Consider the following 25,820-nt stretch of genomic DNA (forward strand, 5'->3'; position numbering starts at 1 on the left):
ACAAGGGAATCAAACCAGAGTCAAATACTTTGTATTTTACATTTACCTCCTCTCTGGCTTTTCTCTCAGCCTCCTCCTGCTTCTTCCTCTGCTCCTCTTCCTCCAGGATTTTCCGGCGCTCCTCCCGCCGTTTCTTCAGTTCATCCAGCTCTGCTGCTGCCTCCTGCTGCTTCTCCTTCAGCCTCTCAAACTCCTCATTCTCACCTCGGCGACGGCGCTGATCTTCTAGCCGCTTTCCAGCCTCAACCTGAGACCCCAGCTTTGCTTCCTCTGCATTTGTGGTCCCTTTCAAGTTGGAGCGGCTGGGAAAGAAATGAAAGAGAAGGTGATGCACCACAGGTTTTCCCCTCCTGGCCAGAGCCACCTGCTGCCACACGCTCAACAGCAACACAACAGCCTGGCACATAAAGATATTGCCTTATAAGACCTTTTGTTCCTTGCAAACTATGACAGGCCCAAAACATTTTCATCAGGAGTTGGTAGGCTGGGATACTAAAAGGAGCACCTCTCCCATCCACTGTCAGTGAGGAAGGAGTGTCTCATGCTTGTGTGCACAGGAGCTGTGCCACCCTGCCTAAGAACTCAAGACACCTCCGTTTTTAAAAGAATTCAGTAACTCAGCTTGAAATATTTAACATCTCATGTAACTTCAGTAAGAGGTGTCATATCTCATCAGCATCTCTATGGTATACAGTAAACTCTTACAGTTTCACACCTCTGCTCTGCAGTTTGGAAACACTTCCAAAAGCTTATTGTGTTTCATACAGAAAACAAAACAATGGAAACCCCTAACTAACCGCTCTCTGTTGATTTTTAATGAGATAAATTTACACAGAAAAAAATCATAGCAAAAATATTATGCAATGTTCTATATAATTAGAGATACACTAATCCTCTGTTTTCAAAGGCAAGTGTTTTTTTATAAACCCTCTAGAAAAAAACCAGCATCTTTGGGGACAGAACAAATTACTTGACTTGGGTAAAACAGAAGGAGATAAGAGAGGGGACAGAACCTTACAGCTTCAACAGTGTTTTGAAAACCTAAAAAGGTTCCTATCTCATCTATAACACCTATCACTTTAACTATCCCAGCCTGTATGAACAGAAAGGTTCATCAGATCTTTTGCTGAGATTTTCCAGGGAAAGTATGACTCTTTATTAAGGAACTGGAAATTATTTATTAAAGGCACCTTTCCACCAAAGAAAACAGAAGTTTTCCAACCAAATGTAATATATGAGACAGAAAGAATACCCAAAAAAAACCCCAAACCCCAAAGAATCTGCATAGGTGAAGTGCATACTTTCAACAGAGTCAGATAGCATCACCTAGTTAAACAATTACTACAGCAGTGTTTAGACAAATGTCTGCTCCCTGAGTGCGTTTAATATTACTGCTGACAAGGAGATAGGTACCTAAGAGGTATCAGTGTGCTATTCACAAGAGACAGAAAGGGATTTTTTTAAAAAAAGCTTTCTGCTCTGTTCTTTTGGCATTTAACAAAGCTGGATATTAATGACTTCATTAACGCAACCAGAGTGTTGTAGAGTATAGTATCACAAGACAGTACGAATCAAGCATTCCAACAATAACAATAACTGCTAGAGATGATCAGATTAGAGATGACAATATGAAGAATACCACATAAATTTTCAGTCTGGTGAATCACACCCAATATTACAATGTTGCTTTTCAGATAGGCACCTCATCCAGATGGAATTAACCATATAAAAGAGGTTGTAGGACCAGAATTGAACTATCTGTGGTTTCAATATCACAATAGAATCTACTAACAGAATTTTCTGCCCCCATGTGATCTTACCACATTGGATGAAATTTGATTCTAGCATGGCATACATGATTTAGGAATTGTATTGTTAAAAACCAAAAGGCAAAATAGCATAACCAAATTGATGCTATTACGTGAACTCAGCTGCTGTACTTCATCTATGCAAGTTCAACACCAAAGTAGTAGGACCTGGCATTTCTTTTGCAATGTGTTTACATGGTTTTAGAGTGTCTTCTCTATGCAAGAGTGTAACATCGCAAAGTCAGGCTAAAGAAAAAAAAATAAAAATGTCCCAGGGGTCTATGAATGTATGTACCCTCAGTACACTCTCATATCTGATTTTCTAACCTAAAGTTACAAGTACATAATGTATATTTCCATAATATCACCTTATCACAATTATTTTCTGTTCCAGGCCCTATTGCTAAAAGTGTTTTTGCAATGGAATCACTTAAACCATGAAAGTAGAACCACAAGATCACCCTTCACCATAAACATCAAGTTAATGTAAGTGATCACAAATAAGGGCTTGCGTCACATAGTGATGCCTAATTAAAAAAAGGAACTCAAGCTTTCTCAATGACAAATAAATACATAATTACCTAAAGCATTGTGAGGAAACATTGGAAATTTTATTTGAAATTTTATTTAACCCACTCAAAAACAACGTGAGGACCAATATTTGAGGTGTGAAGTATGATTTCATGTGTCCAGCCTGAAATACCTCTGATTCAGTTTGCAGAGGTAATGAGAACTCAAAATGTTCCACACGCCTCTATAAGGCACTAAGTATTTCTAAGGAACCAGTCCATCTATCCTGCACAGGCCATGAGAAATCCCTAGCTATTTTAAGATGGTCCTGCTTCATTGCAAGGTTGTAATCTCCTATAGCAAACATCCCAGGAACCTCATCAATTGTAATTATTTTTGTCTCTTGGCTCTGAAGTCTGTGTTGCCAGCCCACCCAGACCTGCAAGCTTTGGGGACAATTAAGATGCAAAAGGTCACTTCTGATAGACATAATGGTATCCCCAGCAAGGGCAAATACTCAGACCTCAGAACTAAGAGAGCTAAGAACATAACATTTGCCAAGATTTTCTTAATAAATAGCCACTCTGTTTTATATCAGCACAGAAGAAACATTAATCCTCAATGACTTCAGTACAGATAGCCTCAATGAATTTAACAGCTATTCTCAGCTTTCAACTGATAGAAGCCAAAGGTAGAACCTAGTCTTAACATTTTTGTTTGGAGACCTCAATTGCCTATTTTGTTCTCCTTACAAAGAAGCACTTTTAAAGTTTCTAGTTTATTTTATTCTCATGCAGTTTACAGGACTTTCCCTACTGGTTCTGCACAATTCAAAATAGTATCAACAAACTGGCCGTCATTCTTCTTATTTTTCTCCACCTCCCAAACTCCTCTCTTTTCAACAGATTCTGGGAATCTCTGTTCCCTACTGCTGACATTGGGAAATCAATATTGAGATGCTGGGTGGAGAAAGAGTTCCAGCTTTCAGACAAGGAGGAAAAGGAAAGAAATGGCTTGTGGGAGCCAAAAATGTCAGAATAATATGGAAAAAAACCCCATGTTACATCATATTTAGGGCTTCTGTAGTCCTGTACAAGCATAGGGAGGCAGCTGGGAGGGGAGATGGGAACGGTAAGCTAAAAAAAACTCCCTGAGTGAATAGTTTAAAGCTTTCAATTTTAAGTTAAAAAACACCAACATTTTCATTTTCTGCAACTGCTCATTTTCTTTAAGCTTTCTCTTTCTGCAGATTGTCTTGGGGGAAAATATTTTTCATCATGTCTTTTTCTGGTTTTGGTTGCTTGGCTGTATTTCTGGAGCAAGTACAGTTAGGGAGGAGAAATTGTGATGCATAAAATGGAGTTTTATTCTGTATTTCTCTTACTGACTGAAGTAGACACAGGTAAGATTTTTCTTTAGCCTCCACTACCCTATTTTATTCTCAAGTCTTCACCACCGCAGTTAGCCAAGCTACATGCTTCCTAACTAGTATTTGATATGTTCATGTAAAAGCAAGAATAAAGACAGTTCCAAACAAAGCCCATCAGCGTGGGGGAAGTTCATTAGAAAATAGGCCAAGAGCTCTAATTCATACCTAATCGCCCAATGAACACTACAGCCTCTGCTGACATTGCCAACCCATGTCTTCTACTCAGCTGATAAAAGGCTATTTAACAGGCTTCTTCCCACATTTGGGAAATAGTAAAAGAAAAACAGAAGAAAAAAAAAAAAAGAGTGGAAACTCAAATCTACATGTTGCCACTAAGGTCTGTCTCCCACAGGAAGTAAAGCAAATGAAAACACAACAAAAATATTTTTAGAAAACCATTCTCATGTTATTGATGATGTGACCCAAGTCATGAAGCAGGACAGTTCTGAGCAAGGCCAATTTCCTGCTATTCCATCTCCATCTCTGTCTGTCTTTTGGCCTTAGGTCAGGGTGTCTCCAGGGACTTTTGAACCGCATTTTATTTTGAGAAAGTTTGTTTTTCCCGGAAGAATCATGAAGGGAATGCTGAGATACAACAGCAAATCCCATCTGCCATGCACAGATTTCTCAAAGTGCCTGGAGAGATTAACCTTTTCTCTGGCTGTAGCAAAGTAAGAGGAAGAGAGGTTCAGAAGGAAAAAAGATTAGATTTCTAACCTACTCATTCTTGGTTTTCTGCTACAAGGAAGAACTTCTGCTCTGCTTCATGTACCCCCTCCTCTTAGCAGGCAGAATCCTTTTTTAATAAACTTTTCACTAGAAATTTGCCACCTTCATTGAATTTCCCAGTATAACCACAAGGCAAATGTTTCCTTGAAAAGGAAAAAAATAAAAATTGAGCTGTGGCACAGCTTATAAAAAAAGATAAAAGTAGAACACTTTGGCTAGGAGAGGTTTTTGCCTAACTGAAAAATTACTTTTATAAAGAAGTCATTAATTCCAAGGTTTGCCTTGAAATCAAGGGAGGAGCTCTTTCAACAGTTACGAACTGCATTGTGCTCCGTACTGACATGCAGAGTCTGATTAAAAGCAGGTGAGTAACTGGAAATAGGTTAATTAGTAAAGGCTGAGATCTGACAAAAAATTAGAGAACACAAAACCTAGGCTGTTGTCATTATCGACCTCTGTGCAGATATTAGAAATAAATATCCTTTAAGGAAGGAAAGCCCCAGCAGAGCGAAAACAAGCCACTTGTCTCTGGTGAGGGAGCAAGGCTATTTACATCTGCTCTCTGTACTTCATTTTGTTACTGCAACAACGTGGGGGCAGTTCATTAGAAAACAGGCCAAAAGCTTTAACTCATACCTACAACCCAATGAAAGCTAGAGCCTCTTCTGAGGTTGCCAACCCAAGTGTTCTACTCAGCTGCTACCAGGCTGTTAAGCAGAGACCCAGAGATGGCCCCCAGCTCTGCTATAACATAAGCAAGCCCAATGCTTACTTGGAACTTACCCAAAAGCATTCTCAGTAGATTTAAGTTTTGAGGCAGTGAGTTCACGTTCTCCGTTCTGTGCCTTTTGTTCAGGAACTCCCCTCTTACGATCCCAGATACTTTTCATCTCATCTTTTGGTGCTTTGACTTTATCCTTGTCATCTTTTACCTGCTCAGTAGATACCATAAATCATAGAACAAAAACAAGAAACAAACAAAACAAAGAATTAAAAAAAAAAAAAAGAAAAAGAAAATAAGTTGCAATGAGACATTCTAAGTAACAGGTGAGGAACACAATTTTCTCGGTATTAATGATTACCTAAGCAAGTGTATTCAAAATGTTAATGTGCTTTATGGCAGAAGTAGTCTGTAAAGCTCTAAACTGTGACCAACCACCACCCTGCTGTCCTGACCTGAATTAAAGATGAAAACGTTTTGAATAAAATTATCAGTCTTCTGTGAAGGTTTTTTGCAGCCATAGGATTATGCTCCCACATTGCTTCATTCTGCAACTGCACCCCACTCAGGCACCCCAACCCTCTTCCTGCAGCATCATACATCTGTTGCCTATTAAGATCTTGGGTTGCAAACTCATTGGGAGTAGGTTTGTTGATACCTTCTTGGTACAAGGTTTAGGGCATTGTCACAGCAGAAATAACACATAACCTTCACCAATCAAGTTTGCTTGACAAAGTTCATATTATTTCCAGTGTCATAGCAGATGGATACTTCAGTATTGTAAGAATAATGGCCAAAACACAAAATTCTCTTTATATCAGAGTAAAACTTGCCCTGACAAAAAGGCACAGTCCTGCCAGGGGCTAGTCATGGATAGTGTTATCAGACATTAATATTTAAACCTATGAAGAAGCAAATGTTCTCTCTGGAAACACTAGCGAAAAAATTCCCTCTATCGCTACAAAGTTTTGTCATAAAATTCTTAATAGTATAGTGCACGGACTTCACTCTCCAGTATTGCTTCAGAGTTCTGAGCTTGAAGTATTTATCAATACCCCAGATGGACTGATATCAGCATGCTGAGTCATGGCTAGATGCTGATAAGAGGAGGAGGATATGAACTGATTTAAGTTCTTTATGCTCAAGTAGAATTATTCCCACTCAGTTAGTTAGACTACCAGCCTAAACAAACTGTCAACTGCAGTAGATGAAATATTTATGTCCAAAAATTTTTTTTCCTCCAGCTCTACTGTGTTGGAGGAATATTGTAGCTGGCAAGTAAGAAATACCTTCAGTGAAAAATTCATATGAACACCTTTAGAAAAAAAAATACTTTTCTGCCTTGGAAGACTGTTGCCATCTCCTTTGCTAACTAGAAAGAGAAAGAACTTCTCTAACAGTCCTGTCTGCAACACAACTTCTTTTATGGTGCTCCAAGATGCATCTTGAAATAAAAAATGAACGCACACACCCACATCCAAATCAAGTCATATTTCTATCCTTTCTCATCAAAAAGGAACTTCCAGAGATGTAATATCTTTATCAATAAAGGATGAGTTCAGAGTCTTCAAAGTCAAGATCCTCCTAAGGCGTTGAATGAAGCTGCTGAGTAAAGTCCCAAAATCAGCCTGTGACTTCACATGAGGCCAGTTTGGTTGCTCGCAGAAACTGATATGACAGACAATGCCAAGGTGGCACACATTACAAGTCAGTACTGGGTCGTTAAACTACTCGAGTAAATTTGCCACTGATGAGGGATGTTGGACACAACCCACATAGGCATTTGCTCTGTCCTGAGAGCAGGCAGCAGCAATGCAGACTTTCCTCACTCTCTCCTGCCAACGGGCTTTAGCCATGACCTGGCAGAGGTGCCCTGATGGACAAAAGGCAGTTCAGTTTCCATGACTGTGCATTCTTTGGCCATGATGCTGCAACTGCTAGCAAACAAGACCATTATTACTAGCAGCCTCAAGGAATGGTTTTCTTTCTTCTAGGAGCTGGGCTGAGACAACCAGGGCTATTCACAGAGCCTAATGAATGCCACCAGACTGTAACATCTTCTGGGCGCTCCCAAATCTGGCCAAGATTGTAGCTCATGATCATGTTCACAGCAAAAATCTCTGCAGCCTCTTAGCAATCTCCTAACCCATCAGTCCCAGTCAGGGTGATACCAAAACCGACGATGTTGATTGTTGCAAGATTTCACATGCCAGGATGTCTGTGTTGGGAGTTTGAGAGCACAGGATTTCATTTGCTGAGATTTTCATCAAGACCTTTCTAAGTCTCATGAAAAAGCCAATACTTCCAGCTGCCTGATGTATTGAAGTCCACTGGGGATGGTCATGTCTCTTGCATCTTAATTGAAATCACTGAGAAAACTAATATTAAACCAATACAGTTTAAAAATTAATAGGTTAAGAAATAGCATTTCAGAAACCACTAGGAATTATGGCAATGTGTCTGCATTTAAGAAAACCACTAATACAGCTTGGCCTCTTTTTTCAAAAAGATGATAAAACAAGATATTACAGAAACATTACACAGCTTTTGGGCCCAATCCTTCTCCTACTAATTTTAATGCTAAAACAGAGATCCATTAGCACAGAAGCAGAAACCATTACATCCCATTCCAAAGGCAGGTAACAGAAAAAGTACTTTCCCTTGTCTCAGTGCTTCCCTAAATTACAGCGTAATTCAGCTTCTGATAAATTCAGTAAAAAGGACTACACTGACTCCAGTTGGAGTAAACAGGTGGTATTACGTGGAACTGCTGAAAACAGTTCACATGCACTCACAAATCTTGACCGTCAAGATGGAACACAACCAAAAGTATGTTTAGCTAATTTCCAGCTTTATCTATTTATATTTTAATCTTTCTCTACACTGCTTCTTTCCTGTTAGAGTGTTATGCTAATATTTGAGAGCTGAGATTTCTAAATCTAGAGTCTGAACACCTTCAGACCACAGTGAATCAGTTACTGAGGTTGGAGCCATTTGGCAAATTTAATTCCTTATTTGGGCTTAATTACTTGGTGACTTAAAAGCTGTGGGCATCTGGGTCTAGGGCTTCCATTTAGAGCCAACTACCATACCCAAATACCATGAGAACAGCAACTGTTGCAGCACGTCTAGCCAAACTAGAAGCAGGAAATACCAGGAGTCTCACATCATGAGAAAGCTTGTTCTTACAAACTTTCCAGGCCACTTTTGAGAACCAAAAATTGTGGAGCAGTTCAGAAAAGGAGACACATTTTACTTGCTGATTTGATCAAAACCTGAACTTCGAGGGCCAGATTTTGGTCACATAAAGAAATAACATTTGAGGGCCAGATTTTGGTCACATAAAGAAATAACATACGTTTGTGTTGCACAACCACACAAGCAAAATCTGGTTATGTAGATCCACTGTATTCCTTCAGAATCTTGTTCAGGATATACTGCCGTCCTCTTAACAGCATACATGGTTCAGAAATAGGCCTCACTGAACTTTTATGTCTTTGAAGGGAGGGCAGGGAGAAGTGGAGAGGGGAGCCTGATCTTGACTTGGTTTGGAGTCTGAGACTGTCGATTTTTCTTCACAAGCCAAGAAACAACAATTACAAACAAAACAGAACAAAACACATTGAATGCTCAAGCTTAATACACATGCAAAAGATTTACCTTTCAGTGGATGGGCATTCAGCGTTGCACTAAAAGTGGGACTTCCTTAAACTGTCTCAGCTTGAGCATCCAAAAATGGAAGCACTAAAATCACAAGTCACTTTCAAAGTCTTACTAATTTCCTGGAAAAATCTAACCCTGTGGCTATGGTTTAAAAGCACGATGAGAGCTCCAGTGGGAGTTGACTGGACAACTCCCACATAAACACAAGCAGAACGATTGCATCTAAAGTCCCACCCAGAATCAATATTTGTGGTCAGTTACAGCCTCCTTTTTACATTTACTTGTAATATTCAAAGATTGTGCGCAACAGTGACTATTAAAAGCCGATTCTATCTTATGAAGAATGTTTAATATGATCTATTCCTTACTTTTTGCACAGCTCTTTCTTCTGCTTTCACAGTCAGGTTGATTTAGGGTAGGGTGATTGTTTACTTTTTCTAGTGCACTATTCTAAAGCAACTCCATTAGGTCTCATGCAACTTATCCCCTTTCTAGAGTAACTTATTCTAGTATTGCCAATCTCCCTGTTAATTACAAACCCTTCTTCTAACCATCTTCATCACTTCATTTCCCTTTTCAATTTCACATGCACCTTACTCAAAACATGGTACCTTGGATGATGCAAGCCAGGCAACCAGACATAGAACCTCATAACATGATTTGCCTTCACCACTCTCTGAGGGTGAGCTAAGCACCTACAGCATGTTTCAAATTAATCCAAAAACTAAGGACCCTGGAACAGACCCTCTATAACCCTCAATGCTCCCAAGCAGCTGGGCAGGCAGCAAGCTGCCTGTTACTAGAGCCCTGTGCTGTGGCTCCCTTTAAGCCACATAGACCTGGCTGAACTCAAATGGGTCCAAATGTCCAAGACTCTGACCAGTCTCAACATCTGATTAGTTGTTTTTTTTTTTTTTCATGCAGGGGCTTTTTTGATACTTGCTGCATTGACCCAAAAGCTCAGCTACAACATTGAGCATGGCTGTGTCCAGCTGTAACCTGAAGTGTAAATGGTCTCCAAATCTTATTTACTTACCATACAGTAAAACACCATGGCACCAGCTCCTGTGTTTACAGTGGAAATGCAATGCAGTAAATTTTGTAGATTTTATCTTTAAAACAAAAGAAGAATCTTGGGTATGCACAGTTTATACCATAAGGCATTGCAGTTTGGGGGAAAATCATTAGTTAAGGCAGTCAGGTGGTCAAAGGGCCTAGATTATTATTTTTATTATTACTTTGTAAGAGTAGGCCTCAGTCATAGGGAAAAAGGTCATAGTAAAGTGGAAGGAAACCAGAGAAGGATGGATTAGTTGATACAGTTCTGAAAAAAATTATCCCTAGCGTGCAAACCATCCTTGCATTATTGACCAAACTGAGTTTCCTGAAATATTTGTTTTAAGACAAATAGGACTTGGTTCTAAAGCCCCAAAAGAACAAAATACTTAAGCATTTACTTAACTTTAAGCACATAAGTAGCTTTATCCCTATTTATTTCAGCAGGATTACCCACATCCTTGAAGTGAAGCACGTGCTTAAGTACTTTGCTGAACAAGCAACTTTCAGTTACAGGTCTCTTATTTATTTTGTTATCTCAAGTTTCCTTACAACATCCAAATCAATGGTTTGCAAGTTACCTGATCTTTTTTGGAGGTAGTCTGGAGCTTCTCATCTGGTAACTTTTCCTTTTTAGCTTCCATTTTAACCTCTTTTTCTTCTCCCTTTGTTTTTGGGTTTTTAATATTATTTTTAATATGAAAACATTGCATCTGTTTGCGCTTTTGTTTCTCCACACTGTGTTGATGTACCAGTCCAGTGTGCAGCCACATCTCCATCATATGCTGTTGTGCCTACATCTCCGTGTGCAGTTGTGCCCCCTCCACCCTTTCCCAATGCTCCCATTCCCCTTCTGGGCCTCTCCCCCTTGCATGGCATCATGCTCACACCTCCCAGCAGAGTGCCCTCTCTTGTGATTGCATTTAACACATACATTCCTCACACAGTTTACCAGGTGCTCATAATATTTTGTGTCAAGATGTGTCTGCCTCCACCTCATGTGTTACTGCATTAGGCCAGTTTATAGCAGCTCAGAAAAAAAGGCAGCAAAAAGCATGCAGAGGTCTGAACATGCAGTTTTCTTTGAATTATGGGGTGAAGTCAGGCATGTTGTGCACTGCATTACTGGTAAGCAGAAGTAAAGGAGCTTTAGTTTTTAAAGGAAAGAGCAAGGGAGAGAGCTCAAGTATGAGTCGTCTCAATGCAGCAATAGATTTGTGAGGAAATTCCAATTCAATCTTTTTTCTTGCATTACATTTCTCACAAACCACAGGTGTCTTATTTTGGTGCAAAATGTTTACTGTACCTGTTTCCTTAGGAAAGCTGCTTGAGGTTTTTCCTCTTGTACTTTCTTCTCTTTTACCTGTTTGTCTTCTATTTTCTTTTCTTCCATCTTTTGTTTTTCCTTTAATTTCTCTGCTTCTAACTTAGCCTTTTCTTCAGCTGCCCTCTTCTCCTCTTCTGCCTTAGCCCTCTCTCTTTCCTCAGCTGCCCTCTTCTCCTCTTCTGCCTTAGCCCTCTCTCTTTCCTCAGCTGCCCTCTTCTCCTCTTCTGCCTTAGCCCTCTCTCTTTCCTCAGCTGCCCTCCTCTCCTCCTCTGCTTTCTGTTTTTCCTCAGCTGCCTTTTTTTCTTCCTCTGCTTTTAACCTCTCTCTTTCTTCTGCCTCAAGTTTCTCCCTTTCTTCTGCTTTCTTCCTTTCTTCCTCAGCCTCTTCCTCATCCTTAAGCTTCACTTTATCTGCAGCATCAGTTATACCCTGCTCCCCCTCCAGTACAGCATTTTTATCATTCTCTGCTTTGTGTTCCTCTGCATTTATAGTTAGATTTTTTGTTTCTATGACCTCTTCTTTATCTGTGGATTTTTCTGCTGTCATATCTACCTGATTTTCTTCTACGGGGACCTCCTTTGGTTTCTCATCCTGTAGCTCCTCCTTGTCTTTTTCTTCTTTCTTTTCCTCTTCTTCCCCATCTTGCCTCCAGTTGTTCCTTTGGTATGATTTGGTAATCATTTCTGTTTCCTCAATCTCATAGCGTCCTCGGTGTGTTTCAGCCTTTTCCTCTTTCCCCATGGTCTCGTTTTCTTCCACATTGTTTACTTCTCTCCTGCTGGGCAGTGACAAGTTCCCATCTGTGATCGTGGGGTCAAATTCCTTTTGACGTTCCAGGGCTTCCTGTAGACGTTTTTGGCGTCTCTCCTCCCGTCTTGCCAGTCTCTCCAACAATGCAGCTTCATCATCTGTTCCCCCAGTGGTTGTAGTACGCTTCGTTTCCTCTTCTGTCACACTACATAAAAGTGACAATTTTGTGTTTAAAAAAAAAAACTTTCTAACAATGTATGTGCTTAACTGTTTCTAGGAAAAAAACTTGCTGTAACATCATTCCATGGTTTAAAAACACAACAGGTTGCATACTTCAAAATCTAGCAAAATAGTTCTGGGGATTAATTTTGGCATTTCTACATGTATAGGAATGTGGTATTTCACAATGTCAGAGCCTGGAAAAGTTCCCTTCCAGGCCAGCTCCAACAGCCACTGAAGTCCCCAGGAGTCTCACTGACCTCAGTAGGCACTGGAATGGTCCCTGGCACTTGGAACAGCTGAAATATGAACAGCCCCGAAAAAATTATCTTCCCTCTCTGCAGCCTGCAGCAGAACACTTGGACAACCTTAGCTTGCATTAAAAGGCCTCCTTCAGCTTGCCATGAGGCATACACGTTTTATGCACAGTCTTCCCACCAGGCAAAGTTTTTGAAGACGCTACACGAGCAAGATACTTTCTGATTTCAGTGGACTTCTCTAGCAACAAGAAGCTACTCCTGTTCAGCAACAACATCCACAGCCCATAACAGGATAGCCTGGCAGTTAAGGGTGCAGTGACATTGTGATTGTCTGTACAATGACAATAACCTGTTAGAAAACAGAGTGAGCATAGCACTTAATGTAAGACATGCTATTCAACACCTGTAGGCATCAGGACTGGATCTTACTCTCAGTCCCTGGAGGTTTTATGACTCCTTCAAAATTCAGCTGTTTAATTCTCCTGTGTGCAGGTTTCTTCCCCCTTTCCAGTGTGTTTTTTATTGGTTGTTTGGTTGGGGTTTTTTGGGGGTTTTTTTGGTTTTTTGTTTGTTTGTTTGTTTGTTTGTTTGTTTTGGTGCGGGGTATCCCCTCTTCTATTGTGGAAAAAGATTATAATCTACAATCAGAAATGTTGCTGATTTCCTATCTATATCCATTCTCCTTGTTTTTAATAGAACGCTACTTGTGCTCAGTATCTGTTTCTTTGATAATCACAATGTTAATTTCTGCTCTTTTCTACCAGTTGTGTTATGGCTACTGGAAATCTGGATATATTATTTGTGACTATGTGAAACTGAAGAAATGATGGTGCCTCAGTCCACAAGCTTTCCTGCTGTTTGTAGCTGTATGATCTGGCAGTGCCAGATGAGGGCTGAGGTCTAGGGCTTACACCCAGCACCTTGCAGGCATGTTTCAGCTGCAGCTTGAGGCCTGGGTGCCCACCAGTCCCACGTGCCTTGGCTTCATGACACCATGGCCCCTATAAGCAGGGCAAAAGATGTGGAGGTTTGTAAGGCAAGACCCAGTCATGCCTGAGGGGATCTGACAGCAGGATGCATCAGAGGTATTTCCCTCCATGAGCCCCAGCTGAGTTGCCCCATAGAGAGCCCTGAGGACAACCTGGGAATGGGTCATGAGCATGGCCTCAACTCCAGCTTCAGTGATGCTCCCATCACACTGAGTAGACACAGCCACTGGTGCTCCTCAGTCTTAGGTCCTCTTTAGAGCAAGGATGGCAAGACCTGGTGCTTGAAATTTAAGTAGCAAAACAGATCTCTTCAGGATACTTCTCTACTCTGAACAAAAATTACTATTGACTTGTCAGTAAACATCAGATGTTTACCTGTTTTGGGCATTAACTTCCGATTTCTCCATTACTTCTCCTGATAGATCTCCTTCTTCCTTTTGCCGCAGCCTCTCCTGTCGAGCCCGTCGTCGACGTTCTCTGGCTGCTTCTTCCTCATCATCATCATTTCTCTGGTAGGACAGCCTGCCAACAGAGCATTAGGGATAGGGAAACAAAGTACATGGGACACTGTGACTGAAAAATTACAAAAAGCAGCTGACCAGAGCACAGTAAGCATGGCTGCAGTGGCTGCTCCATATGCTGTTTAGAAAATATGCTGTGGTGTTGAGATGCATAGTTTCAAAGCTTGGGTTTGTTTTCTTTTTCAGAAATGAATTTGACAAAATAGCCACAATGAAGGCAGCAACCACACCACACTGTCAATTTGCTCCTTAGAAAATACCAAGACCATAAAAGCCCAGCTCTGTAGCTGAGCAAACATCCTGCTAGACTGCACCATGATCCCACCGGAATGCACACAGCAAGGCAGCATTTGAGTAGACTATCACTCAAGCCCGCATAAATGAAATTGGACTTAGCCAATCACCTCTTCATTAGCCTCCTCTAAATATCACACACCGAAAATGGTGACAGTATTCTAATCTGAATCTAATTCTAAATCTGAAAGACTGGGAAGCAAGGAGACACAAGTATAACAACCGCTCTCCGTGGCTGGTTCTGAGTGCCAAACACCTGACACCAACAAAATGTTTGTGAGCCCATAGCCCTGCCAGGCCAAATCATACAAGACCACTGCTGTGATGAAAGCCTACAGCTGAGAACCCATTGTGTTCATCTAACCTAACAGATGATTACATTTAGTTTCATCCTACTTGAAAAGGAAAGCAAGACATTACAATCCTAGTAATCCTGCGGCCCATTCAAATCTTTGCTGAGGTGCATTATTACTGCGTGAGATAAAGGGAAAGGCTGGCATTCCTCTTATCTTTTTTGTGCAGGCAAAGTGAAATAGGAAGTTAACATGTGCCAGGCCCAGTCAGGATATTCATTTACTTTGCTTTCAGCAACGGTCTGGTACATAAAGCTGAAGAAGTCACATTTCCTTGCACAAGTATGCATTTCAGCTAGCTGTACAGCCATGCACGTAGAGAAAAAAAAGAGTTCTGCACCGAGTAAAAACAAGCACAGTTAAAATTTGCATTTCAAGGAATATTCTAACATTAAATGCAAGTAAAACATTTTGATTTGGTCATGAATCAGACTCTTTGGGTCCAAGCCTCTACCATCACTTTCTTCTAGTACTGCTTTTCTCCTTTGCAGAAAGAAGGGTTAAAGTGTAGGTTCAGGAGAGATTCAAATATCCCAATTTTGCTTTAAAAATTAGAAATGGAAGTTAAAAACCCAAAATGACTGAGCCACTTTCCAGATCTAGAACAGTGTTTTCATCCTCAGTGCACTGAAGGATTTCATTTGCTACTTTCATGCTCAGCTTCAAGAGCTTGCAACCTTTTCTTTGTAGAAACAGCTCCTCTCAAAGAGGGTGAAAACCATGAGCAGCATGGCCATGAAGGATCACAGTAGGGGGAAGAGGAAGAAAGGAAGGAGATTAATTAAAAGCACTAGAGGTGACACAGGGAAGGCAAGAAAAAGCATGTCCTGTCATTTGTAAGCAATTTAATGGGGGGTCAACATATCATTTAGGTCTAGAACAGAAAGCATAGGAAATACAATAATAAACCAATGGGGTCTTTAATTTGCAGAAGAAAGAGACTGTCTGGAATGAACTGCATTAGCAAACTGACTACAGAAAGCCCACTCAGTAAGATGTTCTGGCTGCAAGAAGCCTATGATCTTTTCAGCTCTGAACTCCAAATGTAAGGGCATAGGAGAGGGCACGCTGTTGGCAGCTGGATAATGGCCACGACTGAGCTGAGCCCAGTGCCTATGGCTCAGGATTTGTCTTTGCAGTGACACCACAGGAGAATGAAGTAGTTTATCCTGCTCTCTCTACCCACACAGAACACTCCTACACAGCAAGGAGAGCAAGTGCTTTTAAAAGCCTCTTTAAAATGCCTTTATTTAAAACCATCAATTTCTCAGAAAACTAGAAAAAAGAAAGAAATACCCTAAGCAAAAAACTCCCATTTAATGGTACACATTAAATAAGTCAAATGATGACAGATATGTATTTCCTGTCCTTGCACACTTATTATATAGATCATATGTTAAGAAAGCTGACAATCTCTCTCAGTATCCTTTAAAGTGTATCCACTGCCTCACTGCATATCACAGTGGTTTCCTACAGCAAGCAAGTACACCAGGTATGGGTTCCACCCGTAAGGATCACCTTAGGTATTCAATTCTATGCCACCAGCATGGATGCACGAAACATCCCCAGCAGTCTAGAAATAATCGTACCACCAACTAATAGATGTATTTTATAGATCTGTATCATATTTTCTCTACTATTACATTAACACTACTGCTGAGATTGTACTTCTACAGGCTGTTTTGTCTTGCCTTGGAAATACAAGCTTTGCTAGAGTGGACCTGACTAAGCTGCCACAGACTGACAGCAGAGTAGGCTGAAAATGCAAGTTCAGGTTGGCTACATTAATGAATAGGCTAATGACCAGGCTGTGAGCAAACTGACAGCAGGATCATTTATGAAATGATTCAGCACAGTCACCCTAACTGCCGCTGACTTTCCATGAGAAATTCAGTCACAAGAAAGATGGTGCAAGTTAGACAAATGCCATTTCTGCCCATGAAAAATACACTCTTCTGACTACAGTGTTCATCTCACCATTCTCTCAATCCTTATGCACTGGGTTCATTCAGCCTGCCTTGGCTGGTACATCACTCTCTTTCCCTTAGTTATCTAAGCAGCCTCTTCCTCCTCTGCTGCCTAGGGTGTCAAACTAATTTCACATAGAAAGTAAACCACAGGCAAACACATGAATTCAGGCACCCTCCCTACCGGGAGTGGGAAGACTAACTCTCACTCTCCCACTGTTACAGCTCTCTCTAGCCACCCATTACAAGCAAAATCAATCTGGGAGCTCTTCCACTTGCCTGCGTTTTTCAGAATTCTTTGGACTAAGAGTAAACAAATAATAAAAAGTATGACCAAGATTTCAGCTCTGTATATCAGACAGATGGAAATCTGATTATCCATGCTGGCCTGTTTTGTTTCTCCACCCTTGGAGAACAGCCTTGCTGCCCAGTATGCACCACACACACACCACAAATACATTAAACTAACCCTATATCAATTTGTCACCTTCCACATAACTGTTCAAAGTCTTTGCAGGCAAATGTCTCTCTACAGTTAGTTGTTCCAGCTATCTCAGGCAATAAGAGCACGGCACAGTGTGATCTCAAAGAGGTAAGCCAAGCCTTCTGATAGGCAACACCATTTATTAAATATTCAGATGAAAAGATGATGACTTGGAAACTGTCCTATACCTTGTTACCAAAGATAACATGCTCTCAGTCTAAATGCCAACTAATAGGAAAAAAAAAAAAAACAAAAACCAAAAATAACAGAGTGCTGGCAGCTTCTCCTCTTCTCTATGTTTCTGACATGAGAAAAAATCAGTGTTATTGGCCTAGTAAAGCATTAGTGCTGAGTCTATCATACTTCCCACACAGCACAACTCAAGTGCAGGAGACTGAGCATCTCATCTATGTGAAAGGACATTTCTCACCACTTTAGGTAGGGATAACAAGTAACAACAGACGTTCTGCCCTGTTGAGTGGGTAGGACAGATTCTTATCTCCAGGACCAAAATCCCAAACCTGCTGAAGTCAGCAACAAATCTCCTGATTATTTGAACAAGCCTAAAACATTACCCTCAGACTGCGTTGGGTGACTCTACAGCCTAGAGTGGAAGATTAACCCTGCTGGATTGGGAATGTAGGTGATGGGGCCGTCTGCCTCAGAACTTCTTCAATTCGGCACCCACTCTATTTTATGTTGAGCACTGAATTTAAATAAAGTTATAATCCAGTAAGAAACTTGGTTATAGCTAGGATGATTGTGGGGCTGGAACCATTTCATACAATCCAGCTTCAGCTGGTTTCCAGTTGAAACCACAAATCAGTTCAAACATTATCTAAGGCACTTTGGTTTTAGCATCTCTTGCCCAGTACTACAACATTATTATTATTGTCTGAATTATGACAGCACTGAAATTTCCTGATCAGGCTCAGGGGATTGCTACATAGGCATTTTGTAAAGATAGGAGATCTCTAAACAGTGTGTATTCTGATTAAAGAGAAATGTAATCATTTGTTGTACTACCTGCTCTCAGTGAGTTGTAAGCTAAACCTGATGAATCTTATTTCTTTTTCATTTTTCACAGGAGTGGAAAAAAGCATATTTCCAATTTAAGCCGGATCACTTAAACTTTTGCTTAAAAAAACTCTATTGTAGAGGAGGCAGGAAGAAAGAAGAGCTATGGATCTGAGCTCTGACTCCACATGAAGGGTGCCAAAAATATGTGAAAAATTTCTGAACAGAACAAAAGCCTTTAAGACTAGATTTTTCAGTTAAACAGGCAGCCCAAATCTCCCTCTTATTTCCCCCACGATTCAGTCAAATGCCATTCTGTCTTCCCTTTCTCTTGCCTGCAAAAACACCTTGCATTCATAGCACTTCCCTCCCAACACATACCTCAATTAGACACAACTGTACCTATTCAGCAAGCTCTTTCCCCCACAACTTCGTTATCTAGAAGCCTTTACATCTATTACAGATTGATTTTCGCTGTGGTCCACCCCAAGAAATGAGATCATTCATTCTATATCAAACTGCTGCACCTTCACTTCTAAGGCCCTTCCCCTTCATTACCTAACACTAACACCACAGCAGTTGAAGCGACATATGTTGCCTCATATGTCTCCATATTGATGGCAGACGGAGGATGTCAGTAAAATATCCTTGATGACAAATTTCACTGCCAGACTCAATCTATAGAAGCTGCCTTTATTGGCCTTCTGCACTCTTAGAAAGCCTTTCTATTTACCCAGGCTCTTCCCGAAATGATGGGTGGGGTGAGGATGGACTCCATTATTATACCCACTGGGAAGTGCCGTTTGTGTCACTCTTGATATTTGGTACCATTTTATTTTTGCATATGTTTTTAATTTTTTCATTGTTCATTTATTTTGTATTATGATAGGCACTCTTCAAAATGTGGGTATAAACAACGGATCAATCTTCACCTAAAAAAAACATAACAAATGTACATGTTTCCAGAGGATTATGCCTCTGTCAAGCTTGCGTGTCAAATGTCAGCTGTATTTCGTTCAAGTTGTATCTAAAAATGTGGTAAATGGTGGGGGGCACTTGTGGGGAAAACTGTTTCTTTTAATCATTCCTCCATAATTCAATGACAGCTGCCAGCATGCTGCTCCGACCTGCTCAAGAAAATTCATTTTTACAAGGGAATGAGCAGAATTTCAGTCCAAAATGCTCATGTTTCAAAAAGATGCAGTGAGTGAAAACAGGGGATTATGCTGGAGACATGCAGACATGCCACCACAGTTCTCAGTCCAATGTTGTGCATGAATGCTGTTATTAACACCCATATTTTTCACATACTTCTCAATTTGACATGCACCATTTTTTTCACATTGAATGTAGGAGAGACAAGTGGATAAAATTAACAAATGGCTGGAAATTAAACCTAGACAAATTAAAACTGGAAATTAAGCACATGTTTTTAACAGTGAGGGTGAAATGCTGCAACATCCATCTCTTGCATCTCCACATTAAGAAGGATGCCTTTTTGGAAGTTATACTACAGTTAAATACCAATTATTGGGCTCATTATAGACACAACTTGGTGAAATTTCGTTGTATCTTAGGTATGAAAAGTCAGACTAGATTATACAGTGGCACCTGCTGGACTTAGATACTACAGTGTTCCATTTACAGAAGGTACATGCCTTCTCATTCTGCTCATAATTTATTTCTGACTCACAAATACCTTTACTCTTTTCACCCACACATTCTCTGGAGCTACGCTCCTGAGCAGGCAAATTACCCAGATATCCATATAGTTCTCTGGGAAAAATGAAGAGACTGACACACCTTTCGATGTATTCCCTTCTCATTAACATCATTTTCATACTGTGTGTTTCTAATATCCTTTCTTATATTTCAGCGCTCCAAAGAGTTCAAGGATCATTATTTTTCTGCTGCATAACCACTTTTTCAGTGGGTTAGCAGAAGAATGTTCTTTTTTTCAGATCGGGCATCCTTAATTTCCTGCCATACCTTTAGAAGACTTTCTCCTACTTTAAACCTCGATCTAAAATACCTAAAAGACAAAACAATATGCATTTTAACAATTTTTTTTTTCAGTTGAGGAAAATAATTAGATTATTATATTTGTTAAGGATCTGGCTGTGAGATTGTTATTTTGTTTGCATGACAAAACAGTTAAGTATGGGAAAGAAAAGATCTTCTGAGAGGTCTGGCTTCTGTACATTCTTCTCTAGGGTTTCTTTCCTTTTGATGTTTTCGACATTTAGGTTTTTTCACAGGTAAGAAAAGAGAACATACACATCCCTTTAACAGTTTGATTCTAAAAAAATAATGTACATGTAATCCACATTGAAGAATGAAGTATAAAAAGTGATATGCAAGCCAAGGGAAAATGACTCCACACTGACAACAAAAGTATTTGGTGACTACTAAGTAATTCATGCCAAAAGTAGCCAGCAATTTTATTTCATTGCTGAACATGGCACTGAAGCCTCTAGGACAGATTCTGGCTTCCCAGATTACTAGTTTCTGTTGAAAATATATGTTTCAGTTGCATAGACGCCCAGGATTTCCAATGCCTTGTCTCATTTCTTGCAGTTTTCTGCTCATAACAACACTGTTGCTCTGGGTTTAGATTCAAGCCCTAAAATCTGGGCCTCGTCGTTAGAGCCAGTCTGTAACATCACTGCATCATTCTGCACAAAGGCAGAATGACTCATGTGTGCGCCTATTTTTTTTCTTTCCTCATGGCTGAAAACTGATGATCTGTTTCATAATATGAAATGCAAGCAGATTCTCCAACCACATTCAAATAACTCTGGTAAGTCGCCTCTGTGTACCTCAGCATAAATTGCACGCAGGGCCACTAACATGAAGGGTAAAAACCTTCAGCTACTGAAACAATGTCAAATTTGCCTCTGAAATATATTATATTTAGATAAAAGCACTCGTTGGAAATGTCCCAGGGAAAGCATGTAATTCTCTCAATATGTGAAGTCTGCAATGCTCTACTTCATCCACAATAGACTGACATTGACCTGTCAGTGAGTAGTGCAGTATAGTTAACCTGTTTTAATTTAGGAGTTTCACATGAAAAAAAGAAAAAGTAACTGGGCAGAAAACAATAATTGGCCAAGTGCCTTCTAGCTGATAACTATTACTTTTTTACTGCTTTCCTTGAAGCTTAGTGGAATTCACTCAGAAATCTGGTGAAACCCTGGCAGATGAAAAACATGCAAAAAAGTGTACAAAACAATACTAATTTTTCAGACTTTAAAAGTGGGAGCAAAACCCAATCGCTGTGCGTACCACTGTGGTTGATGTGGTGTTTGTTGACTCCGTAACAAATTGCTTTCTGCTTGCTGCCACCACCTCCAGTTTCTAGTGCTTTATTGCATATAAAAACCAAAATAATTTATGCCACAGCCTTACCCAGTAATATTTCAGGCATATGACTTGAGAATAATGGGCATTTTGCCTAGCTGAGGCATAAGTAAGGACTTAAAGGTTTTGCCCCAGAATATACAATCCACAATTGCTACAAAGCCAAATCAGAAATTTTCTTTCTTGTGGTTTTGGGCACTTGTATTCAGTATGGCTTTCAAGGCACTTATATAACTCAGATTGCTAGCTTACTGAATGTATACAAAGTTAAGATCTAACTCCTCCTTTTTTATATTTCATTGCAAATAAAACTCCAACTGACATGGCTGAGACATTTACTCAAGACAAAAGGAATTAAAAATGAAGACATACACGAGCATTTGTATCTTAAAAAAGCTCTTCTGCATATCGAGAATTGTGGTTTTCCTAGAAATATGCAAAAGATTTGAGGAATGAAACGTGTATTTTTTTACAGGCACCTTTAGACAAACTGATGTCTCCAATGCGTCACGCTCAAGCCACAAAGTTCTGTATTTCCTCCAAACATCTTTTAAACTCGTGCAAAATTCATGTCGTCAGCTACAATATCTATCAGAGGTCTTTAAATGAAGGCAAGGGAGGGAAGGCAGGCATGAGGAGGACTTGGGTTAATGGGCCATTTTCTCATCCTTCATAGTCATGTCATTAAACTAGGACACTGAGGTAGGTATAGGCAGGGATAGACACCCCATCAGACAGCCTGTGGGGAACCTGGAGCAAAAGCACACAAGGAACTGTGCAGCCTTATGGGAAGGAACATGAACAAGAGTACAGCACTGTTTTTCATGGCCCGAGACCAATTTTTCTATATATATTATATGCATACATATATAATTATTTTTTTTCTCAGCAGTGAATATGAGAAACAGTTCTTCTTTCTATTTAAAAATAAAAAACTCACATCACATGCAATACATTTTTTCCACCAGAGGCTGGAGTGGAAAGCGTGTTGTCATTAAGAAGTGGAGCTTTTTCTTTTCTTCAAGCACAACAGTTATAATCCATTTCAAGAGGATTCCCAAATTTACTGTTGCTCCCTTTCCCTATACCTATAGCAATGGTCTGGTTTTGCCAAGATTTCTGATGTAACCACCTCCCTTTAAATGCAACAGAGCGCTATTATTGAACAAAGTTGTATCTCGTCCAGCTGGGACTCCCAAAGTGCAACTCAAAGTTGTGGATTAAGCAGAACAGGGTCTGTCTTAGTTCTGTACCTGGAGGATATACTTTGAGAGAGGTAAACTAATTAATAAAGAGGGGTAAAATACAATAGATTCAGCTTACTTGTTAGACGGATATAAGTACCTTCCAGCTGAATTGCACTTTTGGGTTTCTTATACTTGGGATTAGGGTACAATAGCAGCTTCAACATTTTTTTACATCAGGCTTTTTACAGCATCCCAGTGTTTTTTCCTAATGGTTCAATTCTGAGGGCAGCAATGGCAAAAAGCAGCCCTTCCAGACAAGCATTGCTACTGTAAGCACCACCTCAGCTAGGTGAGCCAAAACCAGATTTACAGAACATGGTGCTTGGGGTAGAGACTGCCTCCACCCTAGTGTAGCTACAGCAGCGACAGAAACAAGGGATATTTTAGCAAGCTCTCATTATAGAGACAAAGGCAAGGAAACTGGATGGAAGGAGAATTGGCTTTCACTTTTTGCTCAGTGTCCAGTTTAGCCTTGTAACTGCAGCAGGTAATGTTTTCTGAAGAAAAAAAATTAAATTTTTTCTTTATAAATTATTATTTATAGTGTTATTTTCTTATTCCAAAACAGTATGCTGCATCCTCCTAAATTAGCAAACAGGAACAAAGCTACAATCTCAGGAAAGCACAAACTGAATTATTCTAAGTTATGTATGCATCGCCGTTCTGGATACCCAGCCTTCAATTTCCTCTCCTCTCCTTTCACCCCAGTTACCTGCTTTGAAGGCTTGTTTAACACATCACATTAGGAAATAACAAAGGCACACTTGTATTTCATTCCCTCCACAAAGATTAACAGGATTGCTGCATTGTAAGAGCACTGTATTTTAATAGGAAGTGTAGGACCATGAGGATTGGTCTCATACACGGGAAGCTGCTTTATTTTCAACCTGTACTTGCTCCACCAAATATCATATGGGGACAAACACTAAAAAATTTAACTCAGAATCACTGGACTCATTAACATCCAAACCAATCTCGGTCACACGCTCTAATCCTCTATCACCATAACCAATCTACTCACAGTCAATTTCCAGCATATACCTATTCACCATCCACCCTGCCAAAACAAGATATGAAATTTAGATGAAACAAAGCCTTGGTTTTTGAAGATGACAAATCTCTATGAGCAGAGTCCCCTTCTGCACTCATGCTTTTTCCTCACTTGTCTGCCAGGTTTTGCAGGGTGTAATGAGGAACCAGGGTCCAGGAGCCTATAGTGGATGAATCCTGAAGGCAAGAAAGTTCAAGGCATCACATCGACTGATATAAGGGACAGCACCCGCCAATAGTGCTGGATCCATCTATCACTGCAATGCAGCTGCGCCTAGGATGGATCAGCATATAGGCTACAGCTATTGTTATTTCCTAACTATATATAGCTATTCCATAACCAAAACATCAGTCTCTGATTTAGGACTGACACTGAAATTGATTATGGATTTATACAAGACTGGGACAGAGAACCAGCGGGGCAGGAAGGGGGAATGTGGAAGCGGGGATCAAACAGGGACCAGGGCTGTTGGAAGGAGCCTAGAACAAGATGTCTCCCTGAGCTGGGGAGGGGGAGAGGGGAGAGGAGAGACAGACAGAGCAATGGATGAGGAGCCTCCGTCCCTGCAGGGCATGAGATAGGGAATGGAGAAAGGTTGATGGAGAAATATTCAGAGGACTGGGAAGAGGGAAAGAAATCAGCTGGGAAGTGGGAAGGACAGCAAAAACACCAGGACTGGGGAAGTGGCTCTGCCGTCAACATGCAGCCAGATTCATATGGCTGTCCAGGGCCTGGAAGTCAAGGCCCTCCCTGACTGAGAGAAAGGAAACCGTAAGATAACCAGTTGTGATTACTCAGACCACACATCACTCAGTAGTAACTCCTTTGGCCTTACCTGAAACGTTATGTGACCTGAAATAGCCTAACAGTCAGAACCCGCTATTTGTATTGCTCGATTCATCAGAAGTATGGGTGTTAGCGTTAGGCTGGGCTCTGTGAAGCATCAGAACTCCTCTGTATTTCCCAGGGGATTACAGATTGTAACTAAATGACTGTTGCTCAGAGCCAGACAGGTCCCTGAAGATGTCTGCTGGAGCTTTCAGAAATACAGCAAAGACTGTGCTGACGAACAAAGTACAAGGCTTCTATTTGCACACACGGAGCCTGGAAAAATAATTTTACCAGATAATCATTCAGATAACAACAGAATAACCTTTTTTTCATCCACTCTTCCTGACACAAAATATGCAAGAGGAGGACACAGCCTTAACATACCACAGCAGCCTAAATATTGAAATAAAGGCTGCAAGCAGGAAAGCAGCTGAAATGTAAGAGCAGAACATGCACCAAAACAGAGTGGACCACGAAGCCTTATGCTAACTGAAATAAACCACTTTAGGGGGGACACAGCATTATAAATACATTCAGTGCTACAACATATGGTGAACGTGAAAAAAAAGTAATGAATATCAGGTGTCTCAAAGTTTTCTGGTACCGATTCCCCATGCACACAACTCACGGATGTTGTGCAGGTGCAGATTTGGTTTCAAGGGAAATTCATAGCTGTTCCCTTTTAACATGGACAAGCATCTGTCTCTTTCTCAGGTGTTTAAGAAACCTACTGTCAACAGCCAAGGCAATTAGGAGACATTTTCAGTGAGACAGCAGAAGAACTACAAGTGCAGATCCTGTCATTTGCTAACAGGATTAGGGGCAGATACATTCCATGCATCTCTCCAAAAGCTAATTCCAATGTGTCTTTCACCTTCACGAAAGGTAAAAAAAACCTTCCATAAAACAGGCCTGTACAGATATGCAAGGTCACGTACAGCACTTTGAACAGCACAGTAACGTTACAATGATTTGCAGACATCGTATGACTACACCCGCATAAACACAATAAAATACCCTGGCTTTATCCTTTCAATTAGTTTTCCCTTAGATATGTCTGTTCCCTTTACACTGCTCCACTGTGATCCTTATTCCAGAAGTTACTCATGACAAACTTCCAAACAAGTCAGTGTAAACTATTGGAGAAAGTCTGTGAAAGCTGGCTGAGTTTATGAGAGCAGATCAATCACACTGAAAACACAAATCTAAAAGCCACTGTTCTTTAAAATAG

At 40.4% G+C, this 25,820-nt stretch overlaps 1 protein-coding gene across 5 annotated transcripts in view; it reads right to left on the minus strand.

Moving 5' to 3' along the window:
* The window catches only part of CALD1 (caldesmon 1), a 202,360-nt gene that overhangs the window by 21,647 nt on the left and 154,893 nt on the right, over positions 1 to 25,820 (minus strand). For 4 of the 5 annotated variants that reach the window (XM_040594446.1, XM_040594445.1, XM_040594447.1 and 1 more), the window contains 4 exons: positions 13,837 to 13,983; positions 11,796 to 12,198; positions 5,260 to 5,408; positions 47 to 302 (listed from right to left, as the gene is read on the minus strand). In XM_040594446.1, the coding sequence (XP_040450380.1) occupies positions 47 to 302; positions 5,260 to 5,408; positions 11,796 to 12,198; positions 13,837 to 13,983 (955 nt within the window). Of the gene's footprint in view, positions 1 to 46; positions 303 to 5,259; positions 5,409 to 10,497; positions 10,582 to 11,222; positions 12,199 to 13,836; positions 13,984 to 25,820 lie in introns of all 5 variants that reach the window. The other variant, XM_040594449.1, reaches the window with a different exon arrangement.

This window comes from Falco naumanni, chromosome 5 (assembly GCF_017639655.2).
Source record: "Falco naumanni isolate bFalNau1 chromosome 5, bFalNau1.pat, whole genome shotgun sequence".
NCBI classification, from domain to species: Eukaryota; Metazoa; Chordata; class Aves; order Falconiformes; family Falconidae; genus Falco; species Falco naumanni.